At 50.7% G+C, this 19,077-nt stretch overlaps 1 protein-coding gene across 5 annotated transcripts; it reads left to right on the forward strand.

Moving 5' to 3' along the window:
• Window positions 1-25: 25 nt before the first annotated feature.
• LOC129499807 (zinc finger protein 837-like) lies at window positions 26-18,821 on the forward strand. 5 transcript variants are annotated; one of them, XM_055309693.1, is made up of 3 exons: window positions 26-160; window positions 2,072-2,286; window positions 17,112-18,821. In XM_055309693.1, the coding sequence occupies exon 3, from the start codon at window positions 17,153-17,155 to the stop codon at window positions 18,758-18,760; it is 1,608 nt and encodes a 535-aa protein (XP_055165668.1). In that variant the 5' UTR covers window positions 26-160; window positions 2,072-2,286; window positions 17,112-17,152; the 3' UTR covers window positions 18,761-18,821. The 5 variants fall into 5 exon arrangements, with proteins under 5 accessions (XP_055165668.1, XP_055165664.1, XP_055165665.1 ...); XM_055309689.1 differs by having other exon boundaries at window positions 57-243; XM_055309690.1 differs by having other exon boundaries at window positions 59-165.
• Window positions 18,822-19,077: the final 256 nt, after the last annotated feature.

Below are 19,077 nucleotides of genomic sequence, written 5' to 3' on the forward strand. Positions count from 1 at the left end.
CCTGGCGGACGTTCTGATTTCAGGCCTTGTGCCCGTCTTGGGGGGGCCGTGCACAGGCGCAGAGATCTCCCTGAAGCCAAGGCCTCCATGTCTAATGAGGGCAGAAGTCAGGCTCGTGCAGTGCATCCCGTCCGGCCGCCCCACCGGCCGCGGATTTCCAGTAAGGTAGCCAGTTCGGCACCCTCTCATTCCTCGTCCAGGTCACCGCCGCTTCGTAGGCATGCGCGCGCTGCAGGCTCGGGGGTGAGGAGTGGGCCTGGTGGTCAGGAACTGCCCTCCGCTGGTCCTGGCCCCACGTGCATGCTCGGGTCGGCCTCTCCCACACTCGCTCGCTTGGGGTTTTGCGGGCCTGAGCCTCCCATAGAGGGAGCCCATTCCGGCTTGACTTCCCTTCATCACATGCCAGGTTATTCCCATCATCTCTCTACGACCCCTACAGCTCCTGCCGCCTCTCCTCGCGTGCGGTCGGAGGTTGGGAAGGAGCTCTGGACGTGGGGCCAGGGCTGTGCACACAGGCGGATTAGGGGGACGGCCTCCACTCTATTTGATGCATCTGGGTCCTCTTGTTGATGCTGAGGTCACTGGGTGAGTGCAGGGGGTCGACATTGGTGGCGGGTGCTGCGGCCACGTAGTAGCTCCACCCATTGACCTGGTGGCTAGCTTGTGCCTGAAGCTTCACTCACCCTGTTTGTCGCCTCCTAAACCTAGACCCTGGAGTCTAGCTGGGCAGTGGACTACGCCCTGGTGGGCTTTCCAGAGGCAGCGACCCTGTGGCTGCTCAGCCATGCGGGCTGGCAGGAGGGTAATGCGCCGGCATCTGGTGGGTTTTTTTTCCAGGGCTGCATAGGGATCCTCACCTTCTGATACCTACCTATGCCTCCAAGGGGTTGCTCCCAGATCCCAGGGGGGCCCAGCCAGTTGACTTAAGCCGCCCTCTACATCCCCAGTGACCACCCCCCCTTGCCACTCTCTGAAGACGCTCATAGTAGGTGCTCAGCAGCTGCATTGTTTGTTTACTAATTGACTGATATTAAAGGCTAGCCCCTGACCCTACCCCAATTTCAGGAGTGTTTCAGACCAGAGACTCTGGGTCCCCTTGGACTGATAGTCGTAGTTCATGCCACTGTTCAGGACACAGCCTGAAGCTGGCTTGAGCAGAGAATTAGAACCTAGGTTGCCATGGGGGCACAGGAACTGCATCTCGGTAGGGAGGCCCCAGCCCCTGCAACTTGTGGCCTTTATCCCTGCACTCTGCCTTGGTATGTGAAAACGACAGGGCAGCCTTGGACCTCCCATTGGGGTTTGTGGGAGGATAGGGAGGGGACAAGTGGGCTCCTCCCTGGTCCTGCAGGAGGTCTCTGGAAAGGTGCTTGCTGGAGGAAAGCAGAGAAGCTGAGCGGGGCAAAGGCACTAGTTACCCTCACACTCAGCAGGATCCAAAGGCAGGCTCCTAACCCTGCCTCTTTCTCTTCAAAAGCTGAGAGCATCCCACCCCACCCCCCACCCCCGAACCTCAGTTTCCCCCTTCAGCATAGAAATGACAACACAATCAGGGGTGCCTAGCTGGCTCAGTTGGTAGAACATGTAACTCTAGATCTTAGGGTCTTGAGTTTGAGCCCCATGTTGGGCATGTTGCCTACTTAAAAAAAAAAAAAAAGGTAAAAAACGACTCAGGGCCAATTTGGATCCTGTGCCCTGGGCTACTTAAGAGACTACTGGGCTCCTGTCACTTGGTAATAGACTTTTTTTTTTTTTTTTTTTTTGGTTTATTAGAGAGTATGAGCAAGTGAGGGGAGGGGCAGAGGGAGAGAGAGAGAGAGACTCAAGCAGACCCCCTGCTGAGTGGGGAGCCAGATGTAGGGCTTGCTCTCAGGACTGTGAGATCATGACCTGAGCCAAAATCAAGAGTCTGCCACTACCTGACTGAGCTGCCCAGGAGCCCCAGATAATAGACCTCTTTATAGATCTTGGTAAAGTGATCTGCTGTGCACTGGATAGCAGGAGTAAAATCCCATAGTGTGAGATGGAGGAGATCACTTTGCATAGCTAAGATTCACATACCTCTTGCCAGGCATGGGGTGGTCTACGGTCCCCATCTCCAGGACACAGTGGAGGATATCTGAATCCTGAACCCAGAGGTCTATGGATGTTGGCGCTGTGTTCTTCAGCCTGAAGGGTGGAAAGTCTCTGCAGAGGCCACCGTCACTTCCTGGTGCATCATTTCTCCTCTGAGCTGACAAGCCCTGACCATCTCTTCTGCCCTCTGTGTCACACTGCTCTATGAAGGTAAACTGGCTTATTCCCTGCTGTATCCCCAGCTGCAAGCACAGTCTGGCACACAGTATGTGCCCATGAGTAACTTGAATAAATGATGGATGGATAGGCCAGTTGACCCTAGTCCCTCATACACTCACTGCTCTCACTCTGGGCTTCAGGCAGACAGAGTGGCTGGGCCTCCCTCCACTCCCTCCACACCCAATTCCAGACCCACGAATTTTAGTCCTATTCAGAAGACCTCCTTACCTTGGTCTGCCCCTTTTCTGGCTACCTCCTAGTTGAGGTCAGCCTGGGGAAGCCCCTCCCTGACTCCAGGCTCCCAGGGGGGCATTAGGAGTCTAGGAATCCAATCTTACTCTTGAAAGCAACTATATGAGATGGATGCCCCCATTTTATAGATAGTCATGGAGGCCCAGAGAGGAACAACAGACATCTTAATTGCTTCTCCAATTCCTACAGTGCTGTCCATCTGTTCCCTTCTCCCATGGCTCCTTGGCAGACAGGAAGTTGATTTTTCCCACTGGCTAGGGCCTACCACTGTCCTGGCCACCGACCAGCATCTGTAAAGCTGGGCTTACAAGGGTGGGTGGCTTGGCTGGGGAACTTGTTACAAGAGTGGGAATTCTAGACTTTAAGGCAGGGACAGGTGCCTGAGCCAGTCCACCTGTTGGGTGGGCTAGCCCAAGCTCTTTGCCTAGTTTCAGTTTGCTCAGCTGTAAATTAGAACCACATATTCAGGGTGGCTCTGTGGAATTGTAGGTGGGGATGAGGCAACAGGGCAGAATGTATAGGGCTGGGATAGAAATACTGGATCAGATCCTGACCTGTCCCCTCACTTGGGGCACTTAGGAGTAAAGAATAGAGGAGATGAGGTACTGGGTTGGATTTGAGAACCTTGGAACAGAGTCTTATTTTTTAATATTTTATTTATTTATTCATGAGAGACCCAGAGAGAGGTATAGACACAGGCAGAGACAGAGGGAGGCTCCATGCAGGGAGCCCCACAGGTCCCAAGGATCACGCCCAGAGGCGGGCACCAAACGGCTGAGCCACCCAGGCATCCTGGAACAGTCTTAATAGAGGTCTCAGGGACTTTGAAGAAGGTTAAACCTTATTGTTTGGAGATCCAAATTTCCAGAATTAGGGGGTATATCAACACAAATGAACAAAACTCTTGAAAAATTTTAAAGAGAGAAGAGTTTTATTTGAGCCCAAGTTAGGACAGGTGCCCGGGATACACAATCTTCACAAAGGAGAGTGGTCCAGGGAAGGAACACTGTGTAGAGTTATATATATATATATATATATATATATATATATATATATATATATATATATATATTTTTTTTTTTTTTAGAGTTATATATTTTTATACATAGTTACAAATCATCAGGGATGCTTGGGTGGCTCAGGGGTTGAGCACCTGCCTTCATGACCAGGGCGTGATCCTGGAGTCCTGGGATCAAGTCCCACATTGGGCTCCCTGCATGGAGCCTTCTTCTCTCTCTTCTTCTGTCTCTGTCTTTCCCCGTGTCTCATGAGTAATTAAAATCTTTAAAAAATAAAATAACATCACTGTGAAGGACATTCCAGAAAGTTACAGACTTTATTTTCGGCTTCCAGTATGTGCAAGTCTGTATGGCTTTAATCTTATGGGAACTACAGAGATTTTTTTGTTTTTATCTTTATGTTTGGAATGCTCTCCTTTTTTTTTCTTTTTTTCTTTTAATGAAGCAGACATACAATGTGTGCTCAAGAACAGAAATAGGGGGATCCCTGGGTGGCACAGCGGTTTAGCGCCTGCCTTTGGCCCAGGGCGCGATCCTGGAGACCCGGGATAGAATCCCACGTCGGGCTCCCGGTGCATGGAGCCTGCTTCTCCCTCTGCCTATGTCTCTGCCTCTCTCTCTCTCTCTCTGTGTGTGACTATCATAAAAAAAAAAGAACAGAAATAGGGGCACCTAGGTGGCTCAGTGGTTGAGCATCTGCCTTTGGCTCAGGGTGTGATCCCAGGGTCCTGGGATCCAGCCCTGCACTGGGCTCCTCGCAGGGAGCCTGCTCTCCCTCTGCCTATGTCTCTGCCTCTCTGTCTGTGTCTCTCATGAATAAATAAAATCTAAGAAAAAGGGATCCCTGGGTGGCGCAGCGGTTTGGCGCCTGCCTTTGGCCCAGGGCACGATCCTGGAGACCCGGGATCGAGTCCCACGTCAGGCTCCTGGTGCATAGAGCCTGCTTCTTCCTCTGCCTGTGTCTCTGCCTCTCTCTCTCTCACTGTGTGACTATCATAAATAAATAAAAATTAAAAAAAAAAATCTAAGAAAAAAAGAACAGAAATAGACCCCAGGTTTTGAGGTTTTGTGGAGTCATTTTGATCTTGGTAAATGTTAAAGTATAGCTGCCCTGGGAGCCCTGTAAAGGTTGAAAAAAATTTTTTTTATTTTTTATTTTTATTTTTTTTATGATAGTCACAGAGAGAGAGGCAGAGACACAGGCAGAGGGAGAAGCAGGCTCCATGCACCGGGAGCCCGATGTGGGATTTGATCCCGGGTCTCCAGGATCACGCCCTGGGCCAAAGGCAGGCGCCAAACCGCTGCGCCACCCAGGGATCCCAAGGTTGAAAATTTCTATTATCAGTTGCAGGATCTCAAATTTTGGAGACCAGATGTATGAATTCACAACAGTTTCAACACAGGGATTGTGGTGGCAGCAATTTGAGGGTGCAAGGCACAAATTGGGGGTAGAAATCGAGACCTGGACTTGAGGAGGGGGAATTTGAGGCTTTAAGTGGAAGAGAAACAGGCACCTGTATGGGGGTGGGGTGGGGAAAGGGACCCAGAGGCGGGAAATACTGAACAACTGGACACAAATATGGGTAAATTGAGACGCAAACATTAGAGAAGAAGCAGACATCAGGGTATGGCGAACTAGAGATGAGAACTGAGGAAGTCACAAGACAATGGGGCAGAGAGCATCCGACCCTCGGGCTTTGGGGGTTTTGGGGGATGAGCTGGCATTCTGCATGCCGGAACCGGAACTGGGCCGGAGCCTACTGGGAAGAACCACTCACCAACAGCCAGTGGATGGTGCAATGACGTAAGGCATCTCCAAGGCAACAGTGAGCCTCTGGAAGGCTCCAGCTTTACCGGGAAACTGCAGTCCTCAGTCCTCGCCTGGACGTGAAAGCCAGTAGGTCTCGGCGTGGTAACCATGATGCTCAGTCCTAGTTTTCAGAGATGATTTATTCCTCCCCAGTCCGGTTCTTCACCGAAGAGGGACTCGTGAGAGTCCGGCTCGGACCGCGGGCATAACCACATTTCTCACTGGCCTCTGCGCTGGCTCCTACAGGCCTTTCCAATCGGTTCTTTCAGGCCCGAACCAGGGAGGGAAGCTGACATTGTGCCCCGGCAGGTCGCTCAGAGGGGAAATGGGTGCTGACCCCCACCAGCTTGGAGAACCACCGAGATGGTAGTCGTCCAGGCACCCAGAGCTGCCCACTCGGTGCAACTGTGGGATGCGCGGCTGGGCTCCATGCACTTCAGGTCCAGGTGGGGTCGCGGGGGGGGGGGGGGTGTCGGCTCTGTGTCGGCCTCTCCGTGTTTCCTGGTTGCGGGAGTGGCCCTTGGCCTTCGGAGGATGAGTGGCATGGGTCGCGTGTTGCATCGGAGCCTCTGGTGTGTTCAGAGGGTGGGTGAGGGCGCCGGGGGAGCTGCTTACTTCCTGAAGGCCTCCCGTTCGGCCTGTGTGTGATGGTGATGGAAGCAGGGTGGACGGGTGTCCCTTTGCTTCCGCAGCAGGCAGGGCGGGTGAGGGGTTAAGTCCAGCCTTGACTGAGTCGTGGACCGGGGTCCCAAGACCGGCTGCCTTGGTTCAGCCCAGAATGCGTGGCTTTCCTGCTTGTGCCTCAGTTTCCACATCTGTGAAGTTGTGACTGACACCTCACAGGGAGTTTGTGAGCTCCAGTCTCTCTGTGGCTCGGGATCAGCATTTCAGGCCCTGCAGTCACTCTGGACAAATCTGCAGATTCCTGAAGCTCCGAAGACTGAGAATTTGACCCACACCTGGCTTCCTCTTTTTTTTTTTTTTAATTTATTTATTCATGAGAGACACAGAAAGAGAGACAGACACAGGCAGAGGGAGGAGAAGCAGGCCCTATGCAAGGAGCTGGACATGGGACTCAAACCTGGGCATCTGGGATCACCCCCTGAGCCAAAGGCAGTCACTCAACCGCTGAGCCACCCAGGCGTCCCTGGCTTCCTCTTTCTGAGCCCCCATTTCTCCTGTAAAACGGATGGGATGCCACCGCCTTTCTAGACGTGCATGAGGTCTAAATGAGTCAATCCATGTAACGCCGTCAACACAGTGCTAGCTGGTGCCTAACAGGCACTCAGAAAACTGTGGATGCTTTTTTTAAGTAATTTATAAAGCGAGTTGTTCCCATTCAGCGGACATCTGTGGAATTGTTTCATGCCGGCTCCATATGCTGCCTCAGTCCTCTCGAGCTTTGGTTACCCCACTTAAGGTTCTAGTTCATGTAGAGCATTGCCAAATCCTGGTCTCCACACACAGCATAAAATGGCTTTGGGGTATTTTGTTACTCAGCAATGGATAATGCAGCCCAGGTGTTCGAACAAGGAGATCGTTGATATGTTGTACTGACAAAACTGTGATGCACAGTATAGTGTGAAGTTTGCTTTCTGTGTGGGTCTAGCTAGTCATTTTATATAAATGGAGTAATAGAATATGTGGTCTTTTATGTTTAGCTTTTTTCACTTAGCTCCCCATGCCTAGTCCCACTTTCCCAAAACAACCTTACCTCTTGTATGTGCCATGTGTACTTCATGGTTTTCTTTACACTAGGGTTTTGTTACCTCAACACTATTGACATTGTCAAGAGGTGGAGGTGGGGCTGTCTTGTGCATTTTAGGATGTTTAGCAGCATCCTTGGTTTCTAACCACTGTGCACTAGTAGCACCCCCAACCCCAGTTGTGACAACTGAAAGTGTCTCCAGCCAGACATTGCCAAGTATTCCCCAGGGGGCAAAACTCTGTTGAGAACCATGATTTATATCAACTCACTTGCTTTTGCTTAGATCCATTTATTGATAGGGAAACTTGACAGCATCAACCAAAAATGTAAAACCAACCAAAAGAAGAGAACTCCAGGGCAGCCCCAGTGGCGCAGCGGTTTAGTGCTGCCTGCGGCCTGGGGCGTGATCCTGGACACCCTGGATCAAGTCCCGCGTCGGGCTTGCTGCATGGAGCCTGCTTCTCCCTCTGCCTGTGTCTCTGCCTCTCATTCTCTCTCTGTGTCTCTACGAATAAATAAATAAAATCTTTAAAAAAAAAAAAAGGGGGAACTCCACATGTAAATACCTGGACAGCCTACTGTGATGTCCTTGATGCTGAAGACAGAAGCTCTGGGCTTGCCCTCACTCTGACAAAAAGGAGATGGCTTAGAAATTGTCAAAGATCTCCCAATGCCTTATGGAAACTTTTCCCTTTTCTGCTAGCTGCTATAACAAATTATACAAACTGAGTGGTTTGTTTGTTTATTTATTCATTAGAGACACAGAGAGGCAGAGACACAGGCAGAGGGAGAAGCAGGCTCTCCATAGGGAGCCTGATGCGGGACTTGATCCTATACCCCGGGATCACGCCCTGAGCCAAAGGCAGAGGCTCAACCACTGAGCCACCCAGGTGTCCCAACTTAGTGGTTTAAAACAATACATATTTATTATCTTACAGCTCTGAAGGTCAGAACTCCAATGAGACTTAGGAGCTAAAATCAAGGTATGGCCAGGGATGCATTTTTTTTTCTGGAGACTCCAGGGGAGAATCTAGGTTCTCCATTTTCCAGGTTCTAGAGGTTGCTCACATTCCTTGTCTTGTGACCACACTACTCTGACCTCTGCTTTTATCTTCACATCTCCTTCTCTGACTCTCTCAGCATCCCTCTTATACTGTGATTGGGCAGCCTGGATGGCTCAGCAGTTTAGCGCCGCCTTCAGCCTAGGGCCTGATCCTGGAGACACCCGGCATGGAGACCCCGCATCAGGCTCCCTGCATGGAGCCTGCTTCTCCCTCTGCCTGTGTCTCTGCCTCTCTCTGTGTGTCTTTCATGAATAAATAAATAAAATCTTAAAAAAAACCCACAAAACTACTGTGATTATATTGACCCACCTGAATAAGCTAGGATAATCTCCTTATCATGATTTTTTTTTTTAATTTTTTTTTATTTTTATTTATTTATGATAGTCACACACACAGAGAGAGAGAGAGAGTCAGAGACACAGGCAGAGGGAGAAGCAGGCTCCATGCACCGGAAGCCTGACGTGGGATTCGATCCCGGGTCTCCAGGATCACGCCCTGGGCCAAAGGCAGGCGCCAAACCACCGCGCCACCCAGGGATCCCCCTTATCATGATTTTTAATCACATCTGCAACATCCCTTTTGCCATATGAAGTAATATAGTCACAGGTAGTGGGCATTAAAATGTGGACATCTTTGGGGTCCATTATTCTGTCTACCACACACGTACATTGGACTCCAAACCTAGGTCTGCAGCAGTTCCCATCAGAGACTGGCACAGCCACTAAACAGCTAGTGTTGGGTGGGGCTTGGATGGATGTTCTGGAAGTTGTACAGGGCAGTTGATGATGAGGAGGGTCAGAGAGAGGCAGAAATCAGCAGGGAGCCAGTGGTCAGACAGGTGAGAGCAGAGGGGAGAGGAGGAACCAATCCTAGAGATACAAAGAGGGGACCCATCCCTGATCACCTCAACCACTGAGCTGGCTGTCTTCACTTCCTGCTGAAATTCCTTTATGTCTGTCACTTTTTTTTTTTTAATTTATTTTTGATAGTCACACACACACAGAGAGAGAGAGAGAGAGGCAGAGACATAGGCAGAGGGAGAAGCAGGCTCCAAGCACCGGGAGCCCGACGTGGGATTCGATTCCGGGTCTCCAGGATCGCGCCCTGGGCCAAAGGCAGGCGCTAAACCGCTGCGCCACCCAGGGATCCCTATGTCTGTCACTTTTAACAGCCTTCAAGACTAGGAAATCTCCAAGATTCCTTGGCTGCTGGGGTTTGCTTTCATGATTTCTGGCACCCTTTTCACCTGGGAACTGCCAGTCTCTCCATGTCTCTTCAGCTCTTCTAGATCTGTTTTCTTTTTTCTTTTTGTATTTTTATTTTAAAAATTTTTAAAGGAAAGATAATATTATTTACTTATTTTAAAGATTTTATTTATTTATTCATGAGAGACACACAGAGAGAGGCAGAGACATAGGCAGAGGGAGAAGCAGGCTCCCTACTGGGAGCCCAGAGTGGGACTTGATCCCAGGACCCCTGGATCACGACCTGAGCGGAAGGCAGACCCTCAACCACTAAGCCACCCAGGTGCCCCTTTTATGTTTTATTTAAATTCAATTTGCCAACAGAGCAGAACACCCAGTGCTCATGGGCTCTTCCAAATTTTGCTGTTAGGATTCTGAAACGAAGGCCAACCCCTGGATGGAGGCTCCAGTCCAGGTGCAGAGCAGGGAAGAGTCCCTGAGGCTGGTTCCCAATGAATTGCCTTGGGCCTTCAGGAGAGACCTGACGTGGAACCTAGGCCCCTGGTGGAGGACAATGCTGGGATATTCCCCTCAGGAGAGAGACTTGTGTGAAAGGGTACAACTTTTCTAGTCTTAATGAGCCCTGGTCCAGCAACCTGACATTGGAGTCAGTTGGATTCCCCTCGTTGGAGTCCCACTTCCTCTCCAGTGACCATGACCCGGGATCTCAACTCCTGAAGCCCCCTGTATGTGACCAGTGAGTGTAGTGAGGTGCTTTTCTGCTGCTGCTCCCGGCATCAGCCCCACTCTTCCTCCCTATAGAGGTGGGAATGACAGATTATTTCTGAGTTGGACGCTGGGGTGTAGATGGCTGCAATTGCCATTCCTTTTCCCAAAGAGGACACAGAAGCCGCTCTTTGCCACGCCCCCTGCTGCCTGGCGTTAGTTCCTCACTCGCTAACCGCTAACCGCAATCGTGGGGGATCAGGCACAGAGCGGTGCTCCTGCTGGTGCACTGCTCACCCTTCTGTGCAGTGCAGAGTAGGGCAGATGGTTATCAGCCTCGCAAACCTTTCTCCCATGTGCTGTGATCACTTGGTTCTGCAAGGCTCAGCCTGGGACGTGTTAACTTCTCAGCCCTCCACTTGCCCGAAGGTGGCTGCTCTGTGTCCTGTTCCCATCCACCAGCCCTGCTGAGCATTAGAAAAGCCGGGGAGGGGTAGGGTGCAGCTCCGGTGGCTCAGGGTTTAGCGCTGCCTTCAGCCCAGGGCATGATCTTAGGGACCCGGGATCAAGTTCCACATCGGGCTCCCTGCATGGAGCCTGCTTCTCCCTCTGCCTGTGTCTGCCGCGCTCTCGATCTCTCTCTGTGTCTGTCATTAATGAATAAATAAAATCTTAAAAAAAAAAAAGAAAAGAAAAGCTGGGGGAACACCCAGGGCAGATGGGAGGTCACTGCCAAGAACACTGGGGCAGATGCAAGGTGGGGTTGGAGACAGGCTCCCAGGAACCCTTGGCCGAGCTCAGCCTCGAGTCTCACGTCCATGACTGGAAGGTCATCTAGATACAGGTGGAGTAGTTTTCAGGAGCAAGCTTGGAGCAGGACAAGAGAGGCAAGGAGACTCCGCCGTGGTCTGCAGCTTCCACCTGCTGTGTCTGATGCAGGGAGGCACGTTTTTGTCACGTTTTAGATCGGCAGAGGAAGCCACCTGTGGGAGCAGGGTGTCTGGGGACAGTCTGGAGATGCCCTGTACACATGAGTAATGGGTGACCCTTGATCCCCACATCCTGTGAGATCAGGGTTTCTTCCTGCTAGGTGGGAGTTGCTGCTTTGTCTTGGGACCACCCTGTCTTACCTGATCCTCTGCACTGAGCAGTCATCTGGTCGCATCACAGGGGATCAGGAGAGCCACCACACATAAATCCATTCATCCTATGAAGGGTGCTGGACCAGTTTCTGTACTAATTTTCTGTGGCTGTTGGAACAAATTGCTACCAACCAGGTAGTTTAAAACAGAAATGTATTCTCAGTTCTAGAGGCCAGAAGTTTGAAATAAGACATCAGCAGGGCTCCAGTCTCTGAACGCCCTGAGGCAGAAAGCATCCCATGCAACTGTTCGAGCTTCTGGTGGTTTCAAATGTAACTCTGGATTGTGGCTGCATCACTCCAATCTTGGCCTCCACCTCGTCTCTCTTTCTTTCAGAAGGATTCTTGTTACTGGATTTAGGGCCCACGCAGGGAATTCAAGATGATCCCATCTCAAGATCGTTAACTACACCTGCAAATATCCTTTCCCAATCAAGGTCACCATCACAGATTCTGGGGGTTAGGATATAGATGTATCTTTTGGGAATGTGGGCACCATTCAATCCACTATAGCTTCCTTCAGTGGAACCTGCCCAGTCCTAGGTGACGTCACATTCCAGGCCACCCATCCTCTGGTTTGGCCATTTGTTACACAATGATTGTTCTGGGTTGACCAGGGTGCCCCAGATGGATTTTCCATCCCCATTTTAGTGGGTCGTTGACCTCGATCCCTGCGGTTCCAGGCGGTTATGCTGGGTGCTGGCCTGCGGCCTTGCTCTGGCCACCAGCTGTTGTGCAAGCCAGGGTATGAGGCCAGCAACCATGACCCTACAGGGGCAGCATTTACTGGAAACCATGGGGCAAAGCCATGGCAGACACCCAGGCCCCATTGTTCCTCACACCTGGAGCATAGCAGCCTGGTATCATGCCAGATGTGTGTCCAGCTTCCTACCAAGAGTTTTCTTTTTGAGATGAGTGGATTAATAGACACTTGGTTGAAGAGAAGTCTGGGTCTGGGGGAGAATGCTGTTAACATAGAGGTTAAGCCTCTGATGTGAAAACTCTGCTTGGTGTACAGTCAGCTTGAGCATGTGGTAAAAGTTAATATTTTATTTTTACCTAGAAATTTTGGAAACCTTGATTTTCTCATTACAAAAGTGTTGTTACACACACACACACACACACACACACACCTCCCATGCATTACTATCCCTGTGACTGGGGCTCAGATGACATCCTGGATGCTTCAGGGCAGACTGTCCCAGGCTCTTCTACAGCAGACACCTGGGCACACCAAAAGCAGGAATACTGTGCCATGGGTGCATTCTTTTTTTTTTTTTTTTGAGATATAGTTCATATTTAAAAAATGAGCCATTTAGAAGTGTATAGTTCAGGTTCCTTCTTATTATGATTTTTAGACTTTAATATATTTACTATGTTTTGCAACCATTGTCTAATTCCAAAACATTTTCAGCGCCCCAACGTGAAATTGCATATTCATTAAGCAGTTACTCTCCATTCTTCCATCCTTCAGCCCCTGGCAATCACTAATCTATCCTTCGTCTCAATGGATTTGCCTATTCTAGATTTTTCACATAAATGGAATTCTGCAACATCTTTTTGTGTCTGACTTCTTTCACTGAGCATAATGTTTTCTGAGGTCCATCAATGTATCACTATTTCATTCCATTTTATTGCTGAGTAATATTCCCTTGTATGGATAGACTAAATTTTGTTTATCCATTCATCAGTTGATGGATGAATGAGGGTTTTTTCCTACCTTTTGGCTGTTATGGAAAAGGCCATAATGAACATCTGTGTGCAAGTTTTTGCTTGACTGTTTTCATTTCTCTTGGATAGATACCTAAGAGTGGAATTGCTTTCATATGGTAATGCCATGTGTAACCTTTTGGGGGTACTGCCAGGCTCCTTTCCACAGAAGTTGGTTGCATCATTTTCTATCCCCACTAGCTGTGTGGGAGTGCATTGTGCAATTGCCTTTTTCCTGCCAGGTCTTCTAGCCTGTCTGTCCTCATTAGGACAAAGTCTGATTGTTGAGAGTTAGGTGGAAGAAGCTAATCAGTCCACCTGCAGTGGGTCTGTGCAATACAACAGCTTTGCCAGTCCCAGTGTACAAGAGACACTTTTTGAAACTTGGTTGTCCAGCTTGTCTATTTTATTTGCACAGCAAGCTTCACATTCTAGAAAAAGTGCATCCCTTGGCCTTTCCTAGGTGGGGCCCGTTAGGACTCTGCAAGAGTCATGGCAACTGAGCCCGGGTCCATCAACCCTGGGCATGGTGTTCATTGCAGATTAGATTCATATCCATCTACTGTTAGGGTGGAGCCCACAGCTGTTTGCTCCCTGGTTAGCCTGTGTCATTCCCTACCCCTGTTTTTGGAGAGCTGCAGTTAGTATCTCAAGGCAGAAACACAATAACAGTGTACAGTTATGGACACTTCCCATCTGGAAAGAATATCCTTGGATGACTCAAATCCACAGGTGTTTGGGAAAGAGATGTGTCCCTCATATCCTCCTGCTGGCTTACATAGTGATGCATCACTCTAGAGGGCCCCATGGATAGTCTGGCACTAGGGTACAACATGCCATTGTTTATTGTCACCCAGATGTCCTCGTGCTTGCTTGAAGTCCCTCACTCTAGGGGCTCTGAGAACCTCTGAGTCTTGAGCTCTACATAGCTAAACTGTCAGATGGAGAAACAAAGGCACAAAGTGAGGAAGGTGTTGGATTTCCAAAGTATTAGCCCCCCTCAGTGCCACATATGGGAGAGAGAGCCAGCAAGGATCAGTACCCTTATGGACCTGAATGTGGCCTCATGGAATCTCAATCAACCCAGATGCTAAGTGGCTTTAAGGTGCAAATGGAGAAAGGTGGCCTCATCTGCCCTGGGTTGAAGGCCTGGAAGTTACAGGAGGGTTGGCAGTTATCACACGTGACTGGAGTGAGGACTGTTTGAGAAACTTCAGGTCACAGTGTGGTTCTGTCCTTATTGCCACCTTTGTTTCTTTAGAGAATGCCCCAGATTCTTTACTCAATATGTGACCAGACAAACCACCCTTAATGTGGGCCCTTCAGCTTTCCACGTTCCAACAAGCAGGCTCCTGAAGAGCGGAGCACTAGTGGCCAAGCTGCTTTTGTGACCCCTCAGGATCTGTGAAACGTGTTCAACTCTGCAATTTCACCTTTAACCAATTCAGTATGTCTAATTTTCACTCCCCAAACATTTTCCTCCAAAGCACTAACCAGCAACCAATTTCTGCCGTTGTGGTTGTCCTGTCTGAGGGCCAAATAATCAGCATCCTGAAAAGAACCACACCCAGTTGCTCTGATGTGTCTTTGGCTGAAAACTTGTAGAGAGACTTGATTAAATGCTTCCTGATTCTTTTTAATTCCTAGTCATGTTATTTCAAGCCACCGGTGCCCCTGGGCACCTACTTGTTAGAAACTTGCAAAAATGGCAGAAAAGTGGCAATGGGTCAAGCAAGAATGGGTGAAAACTGTTTCGCTAAATAGACTCAAATATCTGGAACATTTTTTTTTTTTTTTTAAGAGGGAGAAAGGCAGGGAGGCACATGGAGGAGAAAGAATCCTAAGCAGGCTTCACACCCAGTGCAGAGCCCCACACAGGACTCAGTCTCAAAACCCTGAGATCATCACCTGAGCTGAAATCAAGGATCAGATGCTTAACTGACTGAGCTACCCAGGTGCCCAAAATTTCTGGAACATTTGGTGAAGGAATATCTGCCTTCCATAGAAAAAACAGAGCAAAAGGACAAGGATCTGAGCCCTCGTGCTCAGCAAAGTGTTGACTTACTGTGGTCACATATTTATACCTCAAAGGCTGTGCTGGGCAGGTCCATATTTGTTCTGGAAGGAACAAGAACATAGGAAGGATTCTCATTCTTACCATGGGCTCTTTAATAGGTCAGTCATCTATTAGTGACTGTCATTGATCAGTAACTTAATAGCATGCAAGTCCTTTCTGTATTTGTACCCATGAGGTGGGCCTTCTCTGCCTGACCCCTCCATGTATGTTTGCTGCACATCAGTCACCCTGCCCGCTCTACAGGTTTTAGCTATGCCCTGCCAAGTAAGCCTCCATCCAGACGGGACTGTCCTGAGCTGCTTGTGTGTCCTTCAAGATTGTAGGCTAAAGATTCTTTTTTTTTTTAAATATGTTTTTTATTTATTCATGAGAGACACACAGAGAGAGGCAGAGACACAGGCAGAGGGAGAGGTAGGCTCCCCCCAGGGAGTCCAGTGCAGGACTCGATCCCACAACCCTGGGACCATGACCCAAGTCGAAGGCAGACACTCAACCACTGAGCCACCCAGGCGCCCTGCAGGCTAAACATTCAGTTTTGTTTCACCTCAATGGCATCTTGATTCATACTGTGTTTTCCCAGTAAACCATACGAAGAACTCAGAAAAAGCCACTGTGATAGGCGGAATAATAATAAAAGATGTGCATGTCCTAGTCCCTAGAACCTGTGAATATGTTACTTCACACAGCAGAAGGGACTATGAGGTAGGATAGTGGATCTTGATATGGAAGATTATACTGGATTATTTATGGTTGGCCAAATGTAATCACAGTGTCTTTGTATAAGAAGAGGCAGGAGGGATCCCTGGGTGGTGCAGCGGTTTGGCACCTGCCTTTGGCCCAGGGTGCGATCCTGGAGACCCGGGATCGAGTCCCACGTCGGGCTCCCGGTGCATGGAGCCTGCTTCTCCCTCTGCCTGTGTCTCTGCCTCTCTCTCTCTCTCTCTCTCTCTCTCTCTCTCTCTCTCTGTGACTATCATAAATGGATAAAAATTTAAAAAATAAAAAATAAATAAAATAAAAAGAAGAGGCAGGAGAGGGCAGCCAGGGTGGCTCAGTGGTTTAGTGCCTGCCTTTTCCATGATCTTGGAGACCCGGGATCAAGTCCCACGTCAGATTCCCTGCGTGGAGCCTGCTTCTCCCTCTGCCTGTGTCTCTGCCCCTCTGTCTCTCATAAATAAATAAATAAAATATATTAAAAAAAAAAAAAAGAAGAGGCAGGAGAGGCAGAGTCTGATGTTTCAATGCTGGCACTGAAGATGGAAGACAGGGCCATGAGACAAGGAAAATAGGTGGCATCTAGAAGCTGGAAAAGGCAGGCAGGCACCCTGCCTTTGAGCCTCCAGAAGGAAGCAACACTGCTGAAACCTTGCCTTAGGACTTCTGTCCAGACCTGTGAGATAATAAATTTCCATTGCCTTAAGCCACTAAATTTGTGGTAATTTGTTACACCAGCAATAGAAAACTAACAGCCACAGTGGAATTTGGGAATAGTAATAGTAGGCAACAGGCCCTCTTGGTGTTGATTGTTGCTGGAATGATCAGGGCCCCCAAGGTCAGCTGTTTACATCTATCATACCCATTTTGTAGATGAGGCTGCCAGATCATAGAGAACCAAGGTTACTTGGTAGAAGTGAGGAGGGGCAGACCTGGTGTTCAGTTCTGCCAGATGAGCCCCATCTCACAACTCCTAGAAGACCTGGCTGATGGCAGGCAATGAGGCTGGGCCAGATCAAGGCAGGGAGTCAGAAGGGCATGCTGCCAGGAAGCTGGTGCTTGGGAGTGGAGAAGGGATTCTGGGGAGTGGGCAGCTGAGCAGTTAGTGTATGTCTTGCTCAAGGGAAGGGCTGCTGAGGTCCCAAACCAGGGATGATGGTGCTCCAACAACTGGTAAAAGAGGAGGGGTGATGCTCTCTGGGGCCTCAGTGACATCCTAGACTCTGGCAGAGGTCAGGAGTCAGGGCAGGAAGCTCCCAGGTTCTCACTGCCTGATGTCATTCCTTCTCTTCTTTCCTGGGCTATGGAAAGCTGGGGCAACTCCATCAGTCCTGGGGTCATCATTCTTTGGCAGTTCTCCCCACTCCCCTCCTGAGAACTGCCAACCTCCATTTCTCCTCTGCTCTTCCAGATCCTACAGCCAGGACACTGTGTTGGGGGCTGGCCCCAGGAATGGAGCCTTGGGCCCAGAACTCCAGGCAGGGAGGCATTCCCAAGGCAGATCTCCAGGGAGCCAAGAGGGGCCAGGAGGAGAGGCCCAAGATGGAACTAAGGCCCCTGGCAGAGGACCCAGCCAAGAGATACCACTCTCAGGAGGGAGACCTACATGAAAGGACAGCAGGCGGCAAGACAGCTCCCCAAGACAGGCGGTCCTGGAGCTGGGGCCTTGGTGTGAGCCCCAGTTCAGGGATCCTCCAGAGTGCAGGAGCAGGACCCCTGGTACAAGAGCCATATGGCCCGGCCTCCTGTCAGGACACTTACCTAGTCACTCCCCAGGGGCCACATGCTGGGGAGGACCCCTGTTGGTGCCCTGTTGGTGCCAAAGCCTCCAGCCATAACTGCTGCCTGGTGCAGCATCACAGAACATCTCCTGAGGAGAAGTCCCTGGTGTGTGATCACTGTGAAGGCCAGGTGTTGCTCTGGTGCTGCCCCAGGACCCAGCTGTGGGAGAGCCACACAAAGGATGGGTCATGTGGATGGCACACAGGCACCCAGACCTTCCCAAAGAGCCTGCACATGACCCTCCTTCAGCAGAACCCCTTGGAGGAGCTGCCCCAGGCCTGCAGTTGCAGTGAGGAAGACTTTCCCTGGAGGGCCTTGCTGGCCCGGCAGGAAATGATGCAGATGGCAGAGGAGCCCCACCTGTGTGGCCAGTGTGGAAAGCGCTTTGGCTACAACAAGCAGCAGCAGGTAGCCGAAGGCCCCTTAATGTGTCCTCATTGTGGCCAGGCTTCGGGTCCTGGTGGCAGTGCCCGGGACCCCCCGGCCCAGCGGCTCTACGTCTGTGACCAGTGTGGTAAGGCCTTCACGCGCACCTCAAGCCTGCTGCAGCATGAGCGCATCCACACGGGTGAGCGACCCTATGAGTGTGCTGAGTGTGGCAAGGCCTTTGTGCGCTGCTCGGGTCTCTACCGCCACCAGAAGACACACCCGGCCAAGCGCCACCGCCACAGCCTGCCCCTGGCACAGAGGTCCTTCCTCTTTGGGTGCCCGCCCTTTGGGGACTGCAGCAAGGGGACTCAGGGCCCTTCAAAGGTGTCGGTGGCGGGGGAGAAGCCATACGAGTGCACTGAGTGTGCCAAGGCCTTTGGCCTGTTCTCGCACCTCGTAGAGCACCAGCGCGTGCACACGGGTGAGAAACCTTATGCGTGCCCAGAGTGTGGCAAGGCCTTCAACCAGCGCTCAAACCTGAGCCGGCACCAGCGAACGCACAGCAGCGCCAAGCCCTACGCCTGCCCGCTGTGCGAGAAAGCCTTCAAGGGCCGCTCGGGCCTGGTGCAGCACCAGCGCGTGCACACCGGCGAGCGGCCATATGGCTGCTCCGAGTGCGGCAAGACCTTCCGGGGCTGCTCCGAGCTGCGCCAGCACGAGCGCCTGCATTCGGGCGAGAAGCCCTTCATCTGCCGAGACTGCGGGAAGGCCTTCGTGCGCAATTGCAGTCTGGTCCGCCATAAGCGCACACACACAGGCGAGCGGCCCTACACCTGCGGTGAGTGCGGCCGAGCCTTCAGCCAGCGCTCCAACCTCAAGGAGCATCAGAAGCGGCACGCGGCCTCCTGACCTCGCATGGCTCTGGGCTGCGGGGGCTGTTCTCCCAGACACCTGAGCCACGGTTGTAGTCTTTCTTTTTTTTTTTTTTTTTTCAAAATTTTTTATTTATTTATGATAGTCACAGAGAGAGAGAGAGAGAGAGAGAGAGAGAGGTAGAGACATAGGCAGAGGGAGAAGCAGGTTCCATGCACCGGGAGCCTGACATGGGATTCGATCCCGGGTCTCCAGGATCGCGCCCTGGGTCAAAGTCAGGCGCCAAACCACTGCGCCACCCAGGGATCCCGGTTGTAGTCTTTCTTAAATCTCACTTGGTACTCCCTGCATCT

The sequence above is a fragment of the Nyctereutes procyonoides genome, unplaced genomic scaffold, assembly GCF_905146905.1.
Source record: "Nyctereutes procyonoides isolate TBG_1078 unplaced genomic scaffold, NYPRO_anot_genome, whole genome shotgun sequence".
NCBI classification, from domain to species: domain Eukaryota; kingdom Metazoa; phylum Chordata; class Mammalia; order Carnivora; family Canidae; genus Nyctereutes; species Nyctereutes procyonoides.

What these genes read in the sequence shown, in the direction of transcription:
- LOC129499807 (XM_055309693.1), top strand. Translation starts at nt 17,153, where the DNA reads ATGGAGCCTTGGGCCCAGAACTCCAGGCAGGGAGGCATTCCCAAGGCA.